The following is a 20,829-nucleotide window of genomic DNA, read 5'->3' as shown; positions in this document are numbered from 1 at the left end:
CTCTGCACGGTCCTCTCCCCCTCTCCCTATCTCTGTAACCTCCTCCAGCCCCCTACAAACCCTCCGAGATCTCTGCACGGCCCTCGCCCCCCCTCCCTATCTCTATAACCTCCTCCAGCCCCCTACAAACCCTCCGAGATCTCTGCATGGTCCTCTCCCCCTCTCCCTATCTCTGTAACCTCCTCCAGCCCCCTAAAAACCCTCCGAGATCTCTGCGTCCCTCCAATTCTGGCCTCTCCCATCGCTCCACCATTGGCGGCCGTGCCTTCAGCCGCCCGGGCCCGAAGCTCTGGAATTCCCTCCCTCGACCTCTCCGCCTCTCTCTCCCTCCTCCTTGAAGACGCTCCTTAGAACCTCCATCTCCGGCCAAGCTTTTGGTCAACTGTCCTAACATCTCCTTGTGAGGCTCAGGGTCTGATTGACGATCCTGGGAGGCGCCTTGGGGACGTTTCACTCCGTTAAAGGCGCCGTATCAATGCAGGGTGTTTGTTGCAGTTGAAAGGTCAGCGTCCGTCCCTCCTGCAGGCCCCCCCCATGGCCTTTGGGACATCTTACCTTCCAGTTCTTCTGATGCACCAATTGGTTGTTCTGAAGACAGAACCAATGCCTAACGGAGGGGGAAAAAAAACAAAAGATCAGGGTGCTGGAGGAGGCTGAGGAAAGAAACTTAGCGAGTTTCACTTTTTCGAAGTGCGGTCCCTGTTGTAATGTGGGGAACGAGGCAGCCGATCTGCGCACAGCAAGATCCCACAAACAGCGATGTGATAAATGACCCAGATCATCTGGTTTTTCTTTTAGTGATGTTGGTCGAGGGATAAATATCGGGGCCCCAGGACCCCCGGGGAGAACTCACCCCCCCCGCCTGCTCCCTCGGTACCGACCCTCCGACAGTGCGGCGCTCCCTCAGTACCGACCCTCCGACAGTGCGGCGCTCCCTCGGCACCGACCCTCCGACGGCGCGGCGCTCCCTCGGTACCGACCCTCCGACGGCGCGGCGCTCCCTCAGTACCGACCCTCCGACAGTGCGGCGCTCCCTCAGTACCGACCCTCCGACAGTGCGGCGCTCCCTCGGCACCGACCCTCCGACAGTGCGGCGCTCCCTCGGCACCGCCCCTCCGACGGTGCGGCGCTCCCTCAGTACCGACCCTCCGACAGTGCGGCACTCCCTCGGTACCGACCCTCCGACAGCGCGGCGCTCCCTCGGCACCGACCCTCCGACAGCGCGGCGCTCCCTCGGTGCTGGGCAACCGGGCGGCGTGTCGTCTTGGGATCAGGAGGCGCGAGTCTCTGGAGCGGGGGCTCGAACCCTCGACCCTCGGACAGAGAACCACGTTCCTTAATGCCTCCCACTCGCGCTCTCTGAGACGCAGATCGAACAGCGCGGATGGCATTCTGACCAACCCCCCCCTGCCCGACTCCTTCTCGCCCGTCTGAGCATGACGCCCACCTGTGCCACGTCCTGAAAGCTTTGGGCGCCCGTTTGAAAAGGTAGCCTTCGATGGCGATCCCCAGCGGCGCTTTGCTTAAATATTCCATCCCGAAATCCGTGGGGTTGTCCTGAGTGGGGAAAGGAAGGACCAAGTAGGTGTTAGAGCCAAACTCCCGTCGCCGCTGGCCCTCCTCGAGGGTCATCTGATGCGGTCGAATTTTCCGAGGGGATTCCAGGGGCTTCAGTTAACGTGGAGAGACTGGAGTCGCTGGGGTTGTTCTCCTTCGAGCAGAGAAGGTTAAGAAGGAGGTTTTTATTCGTTCATGGGGTGTGGGCGTCGCTGGGCGAGGGGGCATTTATTGCCCATCCCTAATCGCCCCTTGAGAAGGTGGTGGTGAGCCGCCTTCTTGAACCGCTGCAGTCCGTCTGGTGAAGGTTCTCCCACAGTGCCGTTGGGAAGGGAGATTTTGACCCAGCGACGATGAAGGAACGGCCGATATATTTCCAAGTCGGGATGGTGTGTGACTCGGAGGGGAACGTGCGGGTGGGGGTTGTCCCCATGTGCCCGCTGCCCTTGTCCTTCTAGGTGGGAGAGGTCGCGGGTTTGGGAGGTGCTGTCGAAGAAGCCTTGGCGAGTTGCTGCAGTGCATCCTGTGGATGGTCCACACTGCAGCCGCGGTGCGCCGGTGGTGAAGGGAGTGAATGTTTAGGGTGCCAATCGAGCGGGGCTGCTTTGCCCTGGATGGCGTCGAGCTTCTCGAGTGTTGTTGGAGCTGCACTCGTCCAGGCAAGTGGAGAGTATTCCATCACACTCCTGACTTGTGCCTTGTAGATGGTGGAAAGGCTTTGGGGAGTCAGGAGGTGAGTCACTCGCCGCAGAATACCCAGCCTCTGACCTGCTCTCGTAGCCACAGTATTTATATGGCTGGTCCAGTTCAGTTTCTGGTCAATGGTGACCCCCAGGATGTTGATGGTGGGGGATTCGGCGATGGTAATGCCGTTGAATGTCAAGGGGAGGTGGTTGGACTCTCTCTTGTTGGAGATGGTCATTGCCTGGCACAAATGTTACTTGCCACTTATCAGCCCGAGCCTGGATGTTGTCCAGGTCTTGCTGCATGCGGGCTCGGACTGCTTCATTATCTGAGGGGGTTGCGAGTGGGCGAGGGAGTCAAAGGATATGGAGGAAAGGGCGGGAAAGTGGAGTTGAGGTCAAAATCAGATCAGCCAAGATCTCATTAAATGGCGGAGCAGGCCTAACGGCCTACTCCTGCTCCTATCTCTTACGGTCTTATGAGAGTCGGGGTGAAGGGGAGTCGCTGTGATTCTGGGACGTGACTCGCGGGGCGGGGTGGGAGTCCCCCAACGACCTGGACTGAGATCTTCAGCCTTTCCTCCATATTTCTTGAGGACTTGGATGGAGGGAGTTGGATGTTGGACATCCAAGTTTGGCAGATGACAAGAAGTTGGCTTGGAGGTGTTGCTTCAGTTGGACTGAGGCTCTGCTCAGACCCCGTCCTGAACTGCGTTCAGTTCTGGGCACCGCACCTCAGGAGGGATGGACTGGCCTCGGAGGGGGTGCAAAGCAGATTCAGCAGAATGATACCGGGGGGGGGCGCGAAAAGGGGTTTAATTACGAGGACAGGACTTGTGTTCCCTCGAGTTTAGAAGATTAAGGGGGTGATCGAATCGAGGGGTTTTAAGATGATTAAAGGATTCGATAGGGTGGATAGAGAAAAACTATTTCGTCTGGTGGGGAGGGAGTCCAGAACAAGGGGGAGGGCATAACCTTAAGATTGGAGCTCGGCCGTTCAGGGGTGATGTCGGGAAGCGTTTCTTCACACAAAGAGGGAGTGGGAATCTGGATCTCTCCCCCCCACAAAAGGCGGTGGAGGCTTGGGGTCAGTTGGAGCTTTCAAGGCTGCGATTGATAGGTTTCTGTTGGGTGAGGGCACCGAGGGATATGAGGTTGAGGTGCAGATCAGCTGCGGTCTGAATGAACGACAGGACAGGCTCGAGGGGGCTGAACGGGCCTCCTCCTGTTCCTGTGTAACAGGCTCGAGGGGCTGAATGGGCCTCCTCCTGTTCCTATGGTAACAGGCTCGAGGGGCTGAACGGGCCTCCTCCTGTCCCTGTGTAACAGGCTCGAGGGGCTGAATGGGCCTCCTCCTGTTCCTATGGTAACAGGAGGCCTGAACGGGGCCTACTCCTGTTCCTATGGTAACACGGGGCCTGAACGGGGCCTACTCCTGTTCCTACGGTAACACGGGGCCTGAACTGGGCCTACTCCTGTTCCTATGGTAACAGGGGGCCTGAATGGGGCCTACTCCTGTTCCTACGGTAACACGGGGCCTGAACGGGGCCTACTCCTGTTCCTACGGTAACAGGGGGCCTGAATGGGGCCTACTCCTGTTCCTACGGTAACACGGGGCCTGAACGGGGCCTACTCCTGTTCCTACGGTAACAGGGGACCTACTCCTGTTCCTACGGTAACACGGGGCCTGAACGGGGCCTACTCCTGTTCCTACGGTAACAGGGGGCCTGAACGGGGCCTACTCCTGTTCCTATGGTAACACGGGGCCTGAACGGGGCCTACTCCTGTCCCTATGGTAACAGAGGGCCTGAACGGGGCCTACTCCCGTTCCTCTGGTAACAGGGGGCCTGAACGGGGCCTACTCCTGTTCCTATGGTAACACGGGGCCTGAACGGGGCCTACTCCTGTTCCTACGGTAACAGAGGGCCTGAACTGGGCCTACTCCTGTTCCTACGGTAACAGGGGGCCTGAACTGGGCCTACTCCTGTTCCTACGGTAACAGGGGGCCTGAACGGGGCCTACTCCTGTTCCTACGGTAACAGGGGGCCTGAACGGGGCCTACTCCTGTTCCTACGGTAACAGGGGGCCTGAACGGGGCCTACTCCTGTCCCTATGGTAACAGAGGGCCTGAACGGGGCCTACTCCCGTTCCTATGGTAACACGGGGCCTGAACGGGGCCTACTCCTGTTCCTACGGTAACAGGGGGCCTGAACGGGGCCTACTCCTGTTCCTACGGTAACACGGGGCCTGAACGGGGCCTACTCCTGTTCCTACGGTAACAGGGGGCCTGAACGGGGCCTACTCCTGTTCCTACGGTAACACGGGGCCTCCTCCTGTCCCTATGTTCCTATCCTGCTCTGTGTGGGCCTCGGCGGGGGGCGGCGGAGTGAATTCACGCACGTGGTCTTCAAAGGAGGACACAAAAGTCAGGGGCTGGGCGAGCCCGGAGGCAGAAGGCTCTCGATCCAGCGGAGTAGGTGCAGGATTGTGACTCAATTCACCTGTTGTTGAGCTGACATGTGTTTCTGCTCCATCTCCTTCTGTTGGGCCACGGACTCGATGGCGATTTGGTCGAGCTGAGAGGGAGGGGAGAATTAATTAAAGGTTCACCGTTAGTTTTCAATGGCTCCCTCAGTGCAGGATCCCAGCATATTGAGGCCTTTTCCCATTTACTTCATGTCAACGTGCGACAGGCAAGGTGAAGGGTGATTGAGAGGCCCGTTTATTGTACAGAATCCAAACTGATCCCGATCACTCCCACTGTCCACAATCCCAATGGACCAAACCCCTTCCCATTCACTCCCACTGTACACAATCCCAATGGACCAAACCCCTTCCCATTCACTCCCACTGTACACAATCCCAATGGACCAAACCCCTTCCCATTCACTCCCACTGTACACAATCCCAATGGACCAAACCCCTTCCCATTCACTCCCACTGTACACAATCCCAATGGACCAAACCCCTTCCCATTCACTGCTACTGTACACAATCCCAATGGATCGAACCCCTTCCCATTCACTCCCCTGTACACAATCCCAATGGACCAAACCCCTTCCCATTCACTCCCCTGTACACAATCCCAATGGACCAAACCCCTTCCCATTCACTGCTACTGTACACAATCCCAATGGACCAAACCCCTTCCCGTTCACTCCCACTGAACACAATCCCAATGGACCAAACCCCTTCCCATTCACTGCTACTGTACACAATCCCAATGGATCAAACCCCTTCCCATTCACTGCTACTGTACACAATCCCAATGGACCAAACCCCTTCCCATTCACTGCTACTGTACACAATCCCAATGGACCAAACCCCTTCCCATTCACTCCCGCTGTACACAATCCCAATGGACCAAACCCCTTCCCGTTCACTCCCACTGTACACAATCCCAATGGATCAAACCCCTTCCCATTCACTGCTACTGTACACAATCCCAATGGACCAAACCCCTTCCCATTCACTGCTACTGTACACAATCCCAATGGACCAAACCCCTTCCCGTTCACTCCCACTGTACACAATCCCAATGGACCAAACCCCTTCCCATTCACTGCTACTGTACACAATCCCAATGGATCAAACCCCTTCCCATTCACTGCTACTGTACACAATCCCAATGGACCAAACCCCTTCCCATTCACTGCTACTGTACACAATCCCAATGGACCAAACCCCTTCCCATTCACTCCCGCTGTACACAATCCCAATGGACCAAACCCCTTCCCATTCACTGCTACTGTACACAATCCCAATGGACCAAACCCCTTCCCATTCACTGCTACTGTACACAATCCCAATGGACCAAACCCCTTCCCGTTCACTCCCACTGTACACAATCCCAATGGACCAAACCCCTTCCCATTCACTGCTACTGTACACAATCCCAATGGATCAAACCCCTTCCCATTCACTGCTACTGTACACAATCCCAATGGACCAAACCCCTTCCCATTCACTGCTACTGTACACAATCCCAATGGACCAAACCCCTTCCCATTCACTGCTACTGTACACAATCCCAATGGACCAAACCCCTTCCCATTCACTGCTACTGTACACAATCCCAATGGACCAAACCCCTTCCCATTCACTCCCACTGTACACAATCCCAATGGACCCAAACCCCTTCCCATTCACTCCCGTTGAATTGTTCCAGTTAATATTGGCCTTCATCTCAAGGGGGCTGGGGTCCAAATGGGGTTGAGGTAGTGCTTCAGTCATACCGAGCTCGGCTCAGACCCCATCTGGAGGTCCTGCGTTCAGTTCTGGGCACCGCACCTCAGGAAGGAAAGACTGGCCTCGGAGGGAGGGCAACGCAGGTTCACCAGAATGACAGCGGGGCGAAAACGGTTAAGTTATGAGGCCAGGTTGCAGAGGCTCGGCTTGTGTTCCCTCGAGTGTAGAAGATTAAGGGGTGATCTAATCGAGGGGTTTAAGATCATCAAAGGGTCGATCGAGAGAAACTATTCCCTCTGGTGGGGTGGGCGTGGGGAGCCCAGAACGAGGAGCGGTGGTGGAGGGGGGCAGAACCTTAAAATGAGGTCCAGGCCGTTCATGGTGATATCAGGAAGCGTTTCTTCACACAAAGGGGAGCGGGAATTTGGAAATCTCTGCTCCGAAAGGCTGGGGGGGGGGCCAGGGGTCAGTTGGAAACGTCAAGATTGAGATCGACACATTTCTGTGAGGTACCAAGGGATATGGAACCAAGACGGGTCGATGGGATTGAGATACAGGTCAGCCATGATCCAACTGAACGGCGGAACAGGCTCGAGGGGCTGAATGGCCTCCTCCAGTTCCTGTGCAGCAGGTCCGAGGGGCTGAATGGGCCTCCTCCTGTTCCCACCCTTCCCTCGCGCAAAGCGCTGTGATCAGGGGAGGAAGGGAGGGAGGAGCTGAGGGGCCTGGACGCCATCTCGCCCGCCTACCCCGGTCAGGAGAAGGGGTTTGCAGAAAGTCCCTCCTGAGGCCCGTCCAAGTCACCGTGACCACTTACCCGTGAGGACATGTTCTCCATGAGCGGATCCAGGTCCTCGAGGCGATCGGAGCCCTGGTGGAAAAAGGTGCGCTCGGCACGTAGGTACGAAAGAACCTTCAACGTAGTGGGGGGGGGAGAGAGAAGACGAGCAGGAGGTAAGCAACTTCCAGATCGATAACCCAGGCCGCCATCCCAATCCGAACCGACCAAACCCCTTCCCGTTCACTCCCGCTGTACACAATCCCAATGGACCAAACCCCTTCCCGTTCACTCCCACTGTACACAATCCCAATGGACCAAACCCCTTCCCGTTCACTCCCACTGTACACAATCCCAATGGACCAAACCCCTTCCCGTTCACTCCCACTGTACACAATCCCAATGGACCAAACCCCTTCCCGTTCACTCCCGCTGCACACAATCCCAATGGACCGAACCCCTTCCCATTCACTCCCGCTGTACACAATCCCAATGGACCGAACCCCTTCCCATTCACTCCCGCTGTACACAATCCCAATGGACCAAACCCCTTCCCATTCACTCCCACCGTACACAATCCCAATGGACCGAACCCCTTCCCATTCACTCCCACTGTACACAATCCCAATGGATCAAACCCCTTCCCATTCACTCCCACTGTACACAATCCCAATGGACCAAACCCCTTCCCATTCACTCCCACTGTACACAATCCCAATGGACCAAACCCCTTCCCGTTCACTCCCACTGTACACAATCCCAATGGACCAAACCCCTTCCCGTTCACTCCCGCTGCACACAATCCCAATGGACCGAACCCCTTCCCATTCACTCCCGCTGTACACAATCCCAATGGACCGAACCCCTTCCCATTCACTCCCGCTGTACACAATCCCAATGGACCAAACCCCTTCCCATTCACTCCCACCGTACACAATCCCAATGGACCGAACCCCTTCCCATTCACTCCCACTGTACACAATCCCAATGGATCAAACCCCTTCCCATTCACTCCCGCTGTACACAATCCCAATGGACCAAACCCCTTCCCATTCACTCCCGCTGTACACAATCCCAATGGACCAAACCCCTTCCCGTTCACTCCCACTGTACACAATCCCAATGGACCAAACCCCTTCCCATTCACTCCCACTGCACACAATCCCAATGGACCAAACCCCTTCCCATTCGGAGGGTCAGTACTGAGGGAGCGCCGCACTGTCGGAGGGTTGGTACTGAGGGAGCGCCACACTGTGGGAGGGTCGGTACTGAGGGAGCGCCGCACTGTCGGAGGGTCGGTACCGAGGGAGCGCCGCACTGTCGGAGGGTCGGTACCGAGGGAGCGCCGCACTGTCGGAGGGTCGGTACCGAGGCAGCGTCGCACTGTCGGAGGGTCGGTACCGAGGGAGCCCCGCACTGTCGGAGGTGCCGTCTTTCGGGATGAGACGTTAAACCGAGGGCCCCGTCTGCCCCTCTCGGGCGGGTGTAAAAGATCCCACGGCCCGCTATTGGAAGAAGAGCAGGGAGGGGGGAGTTCTCCCCGGGGGTCCTGGGCCCCGATATTTATCCCTCGACCAACATCACTAAAAAAAAACAGATGATCTGGGTCAGTTATCACATCGCTGTTTGTGGGATCTTGCTGTGCGTAAATTGTCTGCCTCGTTCCCCACATTACAACAGGGACCGCACTTCAAAAAAAAGTCCTTCATTGGCCGTGAAGCTTTGGGACGTCCTGAGGTGGTGAGAGGGGCGGGAGAGATGGGAGATCTTCCTTTAAAACAGTAACTCCCTCACCGTGTTTACGATTTTGAACTTCTGCCCCATTTCGAAAGCGTTCATCTGAAAGAAATAACATTCGGGGAGTGTCAAACCGAGGTAAGAGAGATTTGAGGGTGAACATCAAAGATTCAGTTCCGACCAGACTGAACTGTAACACTCTGATATATCCCACACCCCTCACTGTAACACTCTGATATATCCCACACCCCTCACTGTAACACTCTGATATATCCCACACCCCTCACTGTAACACTCTGATATATCCCACACCCCTCACTGTAACACTCTGATATATCCCACACCCCTCACTGTAACACTCTGATATATCCCACACCCCTCACTGTAACACTCTGATATATCCCACACCCCTCACTGTAACACTCTGATATATCCCACACCCCTCACTGTAACACTCTGATATATCCCACACCCCTCACTGTAACACTCTGATATATCCCACACCCCTCACTGTAACACTCTGATATATCCCACACCCCTCACTGTAACACTGATATATCCCACACCCCTCACTGTAACACTCTGATATATCCCGCACCCCTCACTGTAACACTCTGATATACCCCACACCCCTCACTGTAACACTCTGATATATCCCACACCCCTCACTGTAACACTCTGATATATCCCACACCCCTCACTGTAACACTCTGATATACCCCACACCCCTCACTGTAACACTCTGATATATCCCACACCCCTCACTGTAACACTCTGATATATCCCACACCCCTCACTGTAACACTCTGATATATCCCACACCCCTCACTGTAACACTCTGATATATCCCACACCCCTCACTGTAACACTCTGATATATCCCACACCCCTCACTGTAACACTCTGATATATCCCACACCCCTCACTGTAACACTCTGATATATCCCACACCCCTCACTGTAACACTCTGATATATCCCACACCCCTCACTGTAACACTCTGATATATCCCACACCCCTCACTGTAACACTCTGATATATCCCACACCCCTCACTGTAACACTCTGATATATCCCACACCCCTCACTGTAACACTCTGATATATCCCACACCCCTCACTGTAACACTGATATATCCCACACCCCTCACTGTAACACTCTGATATATCCCGCACCCCTCACTGTAACACTCTGATATACCCCACACCCCTCACTGTAACACTCTGATATATCCCACACCCCTCACTGTAACACTCTGATATATCCCACACCCCTCACTGTAACACTCTGATATACCCCACACCCCTCACTGTAACACTCTGATATATCCCACACCCCTCACTGTAACACTCTGATATATCCCACACCCCTCACTGTAACACTCTGATATATCCCGCACCCCCTCGCTGTAACACTCTGATATATCCCACACCCCTCACTGTAACACTCTGATATATCCCACACCCCTCACTGTAACACTCTGATATATCCCACACCCCTCACTGTAACACTCTGATATATCCCACACCCCTCACTGTAACACTCTGATATATCCCGCACCCCCTCGCTGTAACACTCTGATATATCCCACACCCCTCACTGTAACACTCTGATATATCCCACACCCCTCACTGTAACACTCTGATATATCCCACACCCCTCACTGTAACACTCTGATATATCCCACACCCCTCACTGTAACACTCTGATATATCCCGCACCCCCTCGCTGTAACACTCTGATATATCCCACACCCCTCACTGTAACACTGATATATCCCACACCCCTCACTGTAACACTCTGATATACCCCACACCCCTCACTGTAACACTCTGATATACCCCACACCCCTCACTGTAACACTCTGATATATCCCACACCCCTCACTGTGACACTCTGATATATCCCACACCCCTCACTGTAACACTCTGATATACCCCACACCCCTCACTGTAACACTCTGATATATCCCACACCCCTCACTTTAACACTCTGATATATCCCACACCCCTCACTGTAACACTCTGATATACCCCACACCCCTCACTGTAACACTGATATATCCCACACCCCTCACTGTAACACTCTGATATACCCCCCACCACAGGGCCCCTGTTACCTGCAGGATGTAGTCGAGTGCGAGGTGTCGGTAGCATTTGTGCGTCGCGAGGAGGATGTGACTGCTCTCCTCGGCCTCCGCAGCTCGGTGACGCGAAACCTGACCATTCTTTAAAAGCGCCAATACCAGGTCATCGCTAATTCGCTCAAAGTCCCTCTTCATATCACGCAGTCTCCGGATATCCCTGGAGAGCATTGGGTTAGATACAGAGTGAAGCTCCCTCTACACTGTCCCGTCAAACACTCCCAGGGGCAGGTACAGGGTTAGATACAGAGTGAAGCTCCCTCTGCACTGTCCCATCAAACACTCCCAGGGCAGGTACAGGGTTAGATACAGAGTAAAGCTCCCTCCACACTGTCCCGTCAAACACTCCCAGGGTCAGGTACAGGGTTAGATACAGAGTAAAGCTCCCTCTACACTGTCCCATCAAACACTCCCAGGGCAGGTACAGGGTTAGATACAGAGTAAAGCTCCCTCTACACCGTCCCATCAAACACTCCCAGGGTCAGGTACAGGGTTAGATACAGAGTGAAGCTCCCTCCACACTGTCCCGTCAAACACTCCCAGGGCAGGTACAGGGTTAGATACAGAGTAAAGCTCCCTCTACACTGTCCCGTCAAACACTCCCAGGGCAGGTACAGGGTTAGATACAGAGTAAAGCTCCCTCTACACTGTCCCGTCAAACACTCCCAGGGTCAGGTACAGGGTTAGATACAGAGTAAAGCTCCCTCTGCACTGTCCCATCAAACACTCCCAGGGCAGGTACAGGGTTAGATACAGAGTAAAGCTCCCTCTACACCGTCCCATCAAACACTCCCAGGGTCAGGTACAGGGTTAGATACAGAGTAAAGCTCCCTCTACACTGTCCCATCAAACACTCCCAGGGCAGGTACAGGGTTAGATACAGAGTAAAGCTCCCTCTACACTGTCCCATCAAACACTCCCAGGGGCAGGTACAGGGTTAGATGCAGAGTAAAGCTCCTTCTACACTGTCCCATCAAACACTCCCAGGGCAGGTACAGGGTTAGATGCAGAGTAAAGCTCCCTCTACACTGTCCCATCAAACACTCCCAGGGCAGGTACAGGGTTAGATACAGAGTAAAGCTCCCTCTACACTGTCCTGTCAAACACTCCCAGGGCAGGTACAGGGTTAGATACAGAGTAAAGCTCCCTCTACACTGTCCCATCAAACACTCCCAGGGCAGGTACAGGGTTAGATACAGAGTAAAGCTCCCTCTACACTGTCCCGTCAAACACTCCCAGGGTCAGGTACAGGGTTAGATACAGAGTAAAGCTCCCTCTGCACTGTCCCATCAAACACTCCCAGGGCAGGTACAGGGTTAGATACAGAGTAAAGCTCCCTCTACACCGTCCCATCAAACACTCCCAGGGTCAGGTACAGGGTTAGATACAGAGTAAAGCTCCCTCTACACTGTCCCATCAAACACTCCCAGGGCAGGTACAGGGTGAGATACAGAGTAAAGCTCCCTCTACACTGTCCCATCAAACACTCCCAGGGTCAGGTACAGGGTTAGATACAGAGTAAAGCTCCCTCTACACTGTCCCATCAAACACTCCCAGGGCAGGTACAGGGTTTGATACAGAGTAAAGCTCCCTCTACACCGTCCCATCAAACACTCCCAGGGTCAGGTACAGGGTTAGATACAGAGTAAAGCTCCCTCTACACTGTCCCATCAAACACTCCCAGGGCAGGTACAGGGTTAGATACAGAGTAAAGCTCCCTCTACACCGTCCCATCAAACACTCCCAGGGTCAGGTACAGGGTTAGATGCAGAGTAAAGCTCCCTCCACACTGTCCCATCAAACACTCCCAGGGCAGGTACAGGGTTAGATACAGAGTAAAGCTCCCTCCACACTGTCCCATCAAACACTCCCAGGGCAGGTGCAGGGTTAGATACAGAGTAAAGCTCCCTCTACACTGTCCCATCAAACACTCCCAGGGCAGGTGCAGGGTTAGATACAGAGTAAAGCTCCCTCTGCACTGTCCCGTCAAACACTCCCAGGGTCAGGTACAGGGTTAGATACAGAGTAAAGCTCCCTCTACACTGTCCCATCAAACACTCCCAGGGCAGGTACAGGGTTAGATACAGAGTAAAGCTCCCTCTACACTGTCCCATCAAACACTCCCAGGGCAGGTACAGGGTTAGATACAGAGTAAAGCTCCCTCTACACTGTCCCATCAAACACTCCCAGGGCAGGTACAGGGTTAGATACAGAGTAAAGCTCCCTCTACACTGTCCCATCAAACACTCCCAGGGGCAGGTACAGGGTTAGATGCAGAGTAAAGCTCCTTCTACACTGTCCCATCAAACACTCCCAGGGCAGGTACAGGGTTAGATACAGAGTAAAGCTCCCTCTACACTGTCCTGTCAAACACTCCCAGGGCAGGTACAGGGTTAGATACAGAGTAAAGCTCCCTCTACACTGTCCCGTCAAACACTCCCAGGGCAGGTACAGGGTTAGATACAGAGTAAAGCTCCCTCTACACTGTCCCGTCAAACACTCCCAGGGCAGGTACAGGGTTAGATACAGAGTAAAGCTCCCTCTGCACTGTCCCGTCAAACACTCCCAGGGCAGGTACAGGGTTAGATGCAGAGTAAAGCTCCCTCTACACTGTTCCGTCAAACACTCCCAGGGCAGGTACAGGGTTAGATACAGAGTAAAGCTCCCTCTACACTGTCCCGTCAAACACTCCCAGGGCAGGTACAGGGTTAGATACAGAGTAAAGCTCCCTCTACACTGTCCCGTCAAACACTCCCAGGGCAGGTACAGGGTTAGATACAGAGTAAAGCTCCCTCTACACTGTCCCGTCAAACACTCCCAGGGCAGGTACAGGGTTAGATACAGAGTAAAGCTCCCTCTACACTGTCCCGTCAAACACTCCCAGGGCAGGTACAGGGTTAGATACAGAGTAAAGCTCCCTCTACACTGTCCTGTCAAACACTCCCAGGGCAGGTACAGGGTGAGATACAGAGTAAAGCTCCCTCTGCACTGTCCCGTCAAACACTCCCAGGGCAGGTACAGGGTTAGATACAGAGTAAAGCTCCGTCTACACTGTCCCGTCAAACACTCCCAGGGCAGGTACAGGGTTAGATACAGAGTAAAGCTCCCTCTACACCGTCCCATCAAACACTCCCAGGGCAGGTACAGGGTTAGATACAGAGTAAAGCTCCCTCTACACTGTCCCATCAAACACTCCCAGGGCAGGTACAGGGTTAGATGCAGAGTAAAGCTCCCTCTACACTGTCCCATCAAACACTCCCAGGGACAGGTACAGGGTTAGATACAGAGTAAAGCTCCCTCTACACTGTCCCGTCAAACACTCCCAGGGCAGGTACAGGGTTAGATACAGAGTAAAGCTCCCCACTGCGACTTTACTCACTGCGTGACGACACTTTGCAGCTCGACTTTAACTGATCTCTCCGCCTGGTCGAATAGCATCTAAATTGAGAGACAGAGGGGGACACATACACTGCGTTCAGTTCTGAGCACCGCACTTTCGGAAGGAGATATTGCCTTCGGAGGGAGGGCAGTGCAGATCGACTCGAATGCGACCTGGAGTCCGAGGATTTAAATTACGAGTAGAGGTTCTCCAAACGAGGGAATTTAGACGATTGAGGGGTGATTTGATGGATGTTTTCAGGTTATTGAGGGGGACCTGATAGCGGGGAGATCGGGAGGGACAATTTCAGCTGGGTGGGGTGTCTGGGACGAGGGGGACGTCGGCCCGAAAAATTAGAGCCAGGAGTGGTGGTCGCAGACGGGGGGGAAAAGGAGTGGAGAAGGCGGAGAGAGAGAGAGAGAGAGAGAGAGAGAGGTTTGAATGGCCGGCTCACCGTGTGATACGCGATCACGTCCTCCAGGCCTGCGGCGGACTGCTTCAGAAAGTTCTGGAAAGAAAACACAGGGTTTGTGGGATGTTTGTTTGAGGTTCCTCGCACGCGAGTGTTTGATGGGACAGTGTAGAGGGAGCTTTACTCTGTATCTAACCCTGTACCTGCCCTGGGAGTGTTTGATGGGACAGTGTAGAGGGAGCTTTACTCTGTATCTAACCCTGTACCTGCCCTGGGAGTGTTTGACGGGACAGTGTAGAGGGAGCTTTACTCTGTATCTAACCCTGTACCTGCCCTGGGAGTGTTTGATGGGAGAGTGTAGAGGGAGCTTTACTCTGTATCTAACCCTGTACCTGCCCTGGGAGTGTTTGATGGGACAGTGTAGAGGGAGCTTTACTCTGTATCTAACCCTGTACCTGCCCTGGGAGTGTTTGACGGGACAGTGTAGAGGGAGCTTTACTCTGTATCTAACCCTGTACCTGCCCTGGGAGTGTTTGATGGGAGAGTGTAGAGGGAGCTTTACTCTGTATCTAACCCTGTACCTGCCCTGGGAGTGTTTGACGGGACAGTGTAGAGGGAGCTTTACTCTGTATCTAACCCTGTACCTGCCCTGGGAGTGTTTGACGGGACAGTGTAGAGGGAGCTTTACTCTGTATCTAACCCTGTACCTGCCCTGGGAGTGTTTGATGGGACAGTGCAGAGGGAGCTTTACTCTGTATCTAACCCTGTACCTGCCCTGGGAGTGTTTGACGGGACAGTGTAGAGGGAGCTTTACTCTGTATCTAACCCTGTACCTGCCCTGGGAGTGTTTGATGGGAGAGTGTAGAGGGAGCTTTACTCTGTATCTAACCCTGTACCTGCCCTGGGAGTGTTTGATGGGACAGTGTAGAGGGAGCTTTACTCTGTATCTAACCCTGTACCTGCCCTGGGAGTGTTTGATGGGACAGTGTAGAGGGAGCTTTACTCTGTATCTAACCCTGTACCTGCCCTGGGAGTGTTTGATGGGACAGTGTAGAGGGAGCTTTACTCTGTATCTAACCCTGTACCTGCCCTGGGAGTGTTTGATGGGACAGTGTAGAGGGAGCTTTACTCTGCATCTAGCCCTGTACCTGCCCTGGGAGTGTTTGACGGGACAGTGTTGAGGGAGCTTTACTCTGTATCTAACCCTGTACCTGCCCTGGGAGTGTTTGACGGGACAGTGTAGAGGGAGCTTTACTCTGTATCTAACCCTGTACCTGCCCTGGGAGTGTTTGACGGGACAGTGTAGAGGGAGCTTTACTCTGTATCTAACCCTGTACCTGCCCTGGGAGTGTTTGACGGGACAGTGTAGAGGGAGCTTTACTCTGTATCTAACCCTGTACCTGCCCTGGGAGTGTTTGACGGGACAGTGTAGAGGGAGCTTTACTCTGTATCTAACCCTGTACCTGCCCTGGGAGTGTTTGATGGGACAGTGTAGAGGGAGCTTTACTCTGCATCTAGCCCTGTACCTGCCCTGGGAGTGTTTGACCGGACAGTGTAGAGGGAGCTTTACTCTGCATCTAACCCTGTTCCTGCCCTGGGAGTGTTTGATGCGACAGTGTAGAGGGAGCTTTACTCTGTATCTAACCCTGTACCTGCCCTGGGAGTGTTTGATGGGACAGTGTAGAGGGAGCTTTACTCTGTATCTAACCCTGTACCTGCCCTGGGAGTGTTTGATGGGACAGTGTAGAGGGAGCTTTACTCTGTATCTAACCCTGTACCTGCCCTGGGAGTGTTTGATGGGACAGTGTAGAGGGAGCTTTACTCTGTATCTAACCCTGTACCTGCCCTGGGAGTGTTTGACGGGGCGGTGTAGAGGGAGCTTTACTCTGTATCTAACCCTGTCCCTGCCCTGGGAGTGTTTTGACGGGGCGGTGTAGAGGGAGCTTTACTCTGTATCTAACCCTGTACCTGCCCCTGGGAGTGTTTGATGGGACAGTGTAGAGGGAGCTTTACTCTGTATCTAACCCTGTCCCTGCCCTGGGAGTGTTTGACGGGGCAGTGTAGAGGGAGCTTTACTCTGGATCGATCTGCTCCCAATCCCCGAGACACAATTCCTGGAAACAAAGAAGCTCACCGTCATTCCCTCGTCGTTCATGCCTTGTGACAGCTCCTGAATTCCATCCACGAACTCTTTACTGGCTGTGTTGTACGTTTTGCCTGCGTCAATCATTCGATCACACAGTTTAACCACCTCGTTGAAAAATAAACAAAGAAAGAAGTGACGACATATATCCGAGGATAGGGTCAGAGGAAAGGACGAGGGTCACAGGGCAACCCGGGGGTCAGAGGAAGGGACGAGGGTCACAGGGCAGGACAGGGGTCAGAGGAAGGGACGAGGCTCACAGGGGTCAGAGGAAGGGACGAGGGTCACAGGGCAGGTCAGGGGAAGGGTCGAGGGTCAGGGCGCAGGACGGGTGGTCAAGGGAAGGGTCGAGGGTCGCGGAGGGACTGAGGTGTATTCTGCAGAAGGCGGGGGAGGCGGGAGTGAGGGATATGGGGAGAAGGTGGGAGCGAGGGATACAGGGAGAAGGCGGGAGTGAGGGATACGGGGAGAAGGCGGGGAGGTGGGAGTGAGGGATACGGGGAGAAGGCGGGGAGGTGGGAGTGAGGGATACGGGGAGAAGGCGGGGAGGTGGGAGTGAGGGATACGGGGAGGTGGGAGTGAGGGATACGGGGAGAAGGCGGGGAGGTGGGAGTGAGGGATACGGGGAGAAGGCGGGGAGGTGGGAGTGAGGGATACGGGGAGGTGGGAGTGAGGGATACGGGGAGAAGGCGGGAGGTGGGAGTGAGGGATACGGGGAGAAGGTGGGGAGGTGGGAGTGAGGGATACGGGGAGGTGGGAGTGAGGGATACGGGGAGAAGGCGGGGAGGTGGGAGTGAGGGATACGGGGAGGTGGGAGTGAGGGATACGGGGAGAAGGCGGGGAGGTGGGAGTGAGGATACGGGGAGAAGGCGGGGAGGTGGGAGTGAGGGATACGGGGAGAAGGTGGGGAGGTGGGAGTGAGGGATACGGGGAGAAGGCGGGGAGGTGGGAGTGAGGGATACGGGGAGGTGGGAGTGAGGGATACGGGGAGGTGGGAGTGAGGGATACGGGGAGGTGGGAGTGAGGGATACGGGGAGGTGGGAGTGAGGGACACGGGGGAGAAGGCGGGGAGGTGGGAGTGAGGGATACGGGGAGAAGGTGGGGAGGTGGGAGTGAGGGATACGGGGAGAAGACGGGGAGGTGGGAGTGAGGGATACGGGGAGGTGGGAGTGAGGGATACGGGGAGAAGGTGGGGAGGTGGGAGTGAGGGATACGGGGAGGTGGGAGTGAGGGATACGGGGAGGTGGGAGTGAGGGATACGGGGAGGTGGGAGTGAGGGATACGGGGAGAAGGCAGGGAGGCTGGAGTGAGGGATACGGGGAGAAGGCGGGGAGGTGGGAGTGAAGGATACGGGGAGAAGGCGGGGAGGTGGGAGCGAGGGATACGGGGGAGAAGGCGGGGAGGTGGGAGTGAGGGATACGGGGAGAAGGCGGGGAGGTGGGAGTGAGGGATACGGGGAGAAGGCGGGGAGGCGGGAGGGAGGGACACGGGGAGAAGGCGGGGAGGTGGGAGTGAGGGACACGGGGAGAAGGCGGGGAGGCGGGAGTGAGGGACACGGGGAGAAGGCGGGGAGGCGGGAGGGAGGGACACGGGGAGAAGGCGGGGAGGTGGGAGCGAGGGATACGGGGAGAAGGCGGGGAGGTGGGAGTGAGGGATACCGGGAGAAGGCGGGGAGGCGGGAGCGAGGGATACGGGGAGAAGGCGGGGAGGTGGGAGTGAGGGATACCGGGAGAAGGCGGGGAGGTGGGAGTGAGGGATACCGGGAGAAGGCGGGGAGGTGGGAGTGAGGGATACGGGGAGAAGGCGGGGAGGTGGGAGTGAGGGATACCGGGAGAAGGCGGGGAGGTGGGAGTGAGGGATACCGGGAGAAGGCGGGGAGGTGGGAGTGAGGGATACGGGGAGAAGGCGGGGAGGTGGGAGTGAGGGACACGGGGAGAAGGCGGGGAGGTGGGAGTGAGGGATACCGGGAGAAGGCGGGGGAGGTGGGGAGTGAGGATACGGGGAGAAGGCGGGGAGGTGGGAGTGAGGGATACGGGGAGAAGGCGGGGAGGCGGGAGCGAGGGATACGGGGAGAAGGCGGGGAGGCGGGAGCGAGGGATACGGGGAGAAGGCGGGGAGGTGGGAGCGAGGGACACGGGGGAGAAGGCGGGGAGGTGGGAGTGAGGGATACGGGGAGAAGGCGGGGAGGTGGGAGCGAGGGATACGGGGAGGTGGGAGTGAGGGATACGGGGAGAAGGCGGGGAGGTGGGAGTGAGGGATACGGGGAGAAGGCGGGGAGGTGGGAGTGAGGGATACGGGGAGAAGGCGGGGAGGTGGGAGTGAGGGATACGGGGAGAAGGCGGGGAGGTGGGAGTGAGGGATACGGGGAGAAGGCGGGGAGGGAATGATAGTTTGAGGAGGGTGGAATTCACACCTCTCTCTCTCTCACTTACCTTCTCCAGTTTCCCTTCCAGTTCGACGACATTGGCCTCCCTCCCATGCAGTGCCGCCCTGGGACGAAACATGTACACAGACAGGTGATGACTCCCGATCGCTCGTGTCTCTCCGCCCTTTCCCCCTCCACCTCTGCCGAACGGGCTGCCGCCCGCATTCCTGGGACCCCCGTCCCGGCGAGCCCTGGCGGCGGGCTGCTCGACTGCGTGGGGCGTCGCGGCCAAGCCCTCAAGTGGGATGAGCGTTGGATCGGGGGGGGGGGGACGAGAGGGGGGTAATTGGGGATTCGGGGGGTGGGGGGGCGGTTCGGGGGGGGTAATCGGGGATTCGGGGGGTGGGGGGCGGTTCGGGGGGGTAATCGGGGATTCGGGGGGTGGGGGGGCGGTTCGGGGGGGGGTAATCGGGGATTCGGGGGGTGGGGGGCGGTTCGGGGGGGTAATCGGGGATTCGGGGGGTGGGGGGCGGTTCGGGGGGGTAATCGGGGGGTGGGGGCGGTTTGGGGGGTAATTCGCGGTCGGGGGGGTAATCGGGGATTCGGGGGTGGGGGGGTGGTTCGGGGGGGTAATCGGGGATTCGGGGGTGGGGGGTGGTTCGGGGGGGTAATCGGGATTCGGGGGTGGGGGGGCGGTTCGGGGGGGTAATCGGGGATTCGGGGGGTGGGGGGGTGGTTCGGGGGGGTAATCGGGGATTCGGGGGGTGGGGGTGGTTCGGGGGGGTAATCGGGGATTCGGGGGGTGGGGGGTGGTTCGGGGGGGTAATCGGGGATTCGGGGGGTGGGGGGTGGTTCGGGGGGGTAATCGGGGATTCGGGGGGTGGGGGGTGGTTCGGGGGGGTAATCGGGGATTCGGGGGGGTGGGGGGTGGGGGCGGTTCGGGGGGGTAATCGGGGATTTGGGGGTGGGGGGCGGTTCGGGGGGGATTCGGGGGGTGGGGGGGCGGTTCGGGGGGGTAATCGGGGGGTGGGGGGGCGGTTCGGGGGGGTAATCGGGGATTCGGGGGGTGGGGGGTGGGGGCGGTTCGGGGGGGTAATCGGGATTTGGGGGTGGGGGGCGGTTCGGGGGGGTAATCGGGGATTTGGGGGTGGGGGGGCGGTTCGGGGGGGATTCGGGGATTCGGGGGGTGGGGGTCGGTTCGGGGGGGTAAGTCGGGACCGCCGGGTTTACCTGAATCGGGGAGAGTCCTTGATGCACTCCTCGAACCCCAGGGACATCTTGACCCCGAGTCCGGCCTCTCTGGGGGTCAAGGTCTGCAATTTGAGCCAATTTTTTTGGCCCCCTCGACCCCTGACCTCTGGGCCTTGACAACCACCCCCTGTGACGTCGAGAGGTTCCACCAAGCCCCGCCCACACCCCCGCTGCCCGTCAATCACACGTCCCCTGA

At 56.6% G+C, this 20,829-nt stretch overlaps 1 protein-coding gene across 1 annotated transcript in view; it reads right to left on the bottom strand.

The window, feature by feature from the left end:
• LOC137308570 (arf-GAP with coiled-coil, ANK repeat and PH domain-containing protein 2-like) overlaps positions 1-20,760 on the bottom strand; it is a 38,093-nt gene extending 17,333 nt beyond the window's left edge. Inside the window, exons 1-11 of the mRNA XM_067977185.1 lie at positions 20,613-20,760; positions 19,450-19,507; positions 17,009-17,125; positions 14,917-14,970; positions 14,463-14,521; positions 11,060-11,243; positions 9,001-9,045; positions 7,246-7,341; positions 4,742-4,816; positions 1,448-1,557; positions 556-607 (exon numbers count right to left, since the gene is read on the bottom strand). Coding sequence (XP_067833286.1) covers positions 556-607; positions 1,448-1,557; positions 4,742-4,816; positions 7,246-7,341; positions 9,001-9,045; positions 11,060-11,243; positions 14,463-14,521; positions 14,917-14,970; positions 17,009-17,125; positions 19,450-19,507; positions 20,613-20,659 — 897 coding nt within the window. The 5' untranslated portion in view covers positions 20,660-20,760. The remainder of the gene's footprint in view (positions 1-555; positions 608-1,447; positions 1,558-4,741; positions 4,817-7,245; positions 7,342-9,000; positions 9,046-11,059; positions 11,244-14,462; positions 14,522-14,916; positions 14,971-17,008; positions 17,126-19,449; positions 19,508-20,612) is intronic.
• Between the last annotated feature and the right edge of the window lie 69 nt (positions 20,761-20,829).

The sequence above is a fragment of the Heptranchias perlo genome, unplaced genomic scaffold (assembly GCF_035084215.1).
Source record: "Heptranchias perlo isolate sHepPer1 unplaced genomic scaffold, sHepPer1.hap1 HAP1_SCAFFOLD_1333, whole genome shotgun sequence".
In the NCBI taxonomy this organism is placed as follows: domain Eukaryota; kingdom Metazoa; phylum Chordata; class Chondrichthyes; order Hexanchiformes; family Hexanchidae; genus Heptranchias; species Heptranchias perlo.
This window is presented reverse-complemented; position numbering and strand designations above follow the sequence as displayed.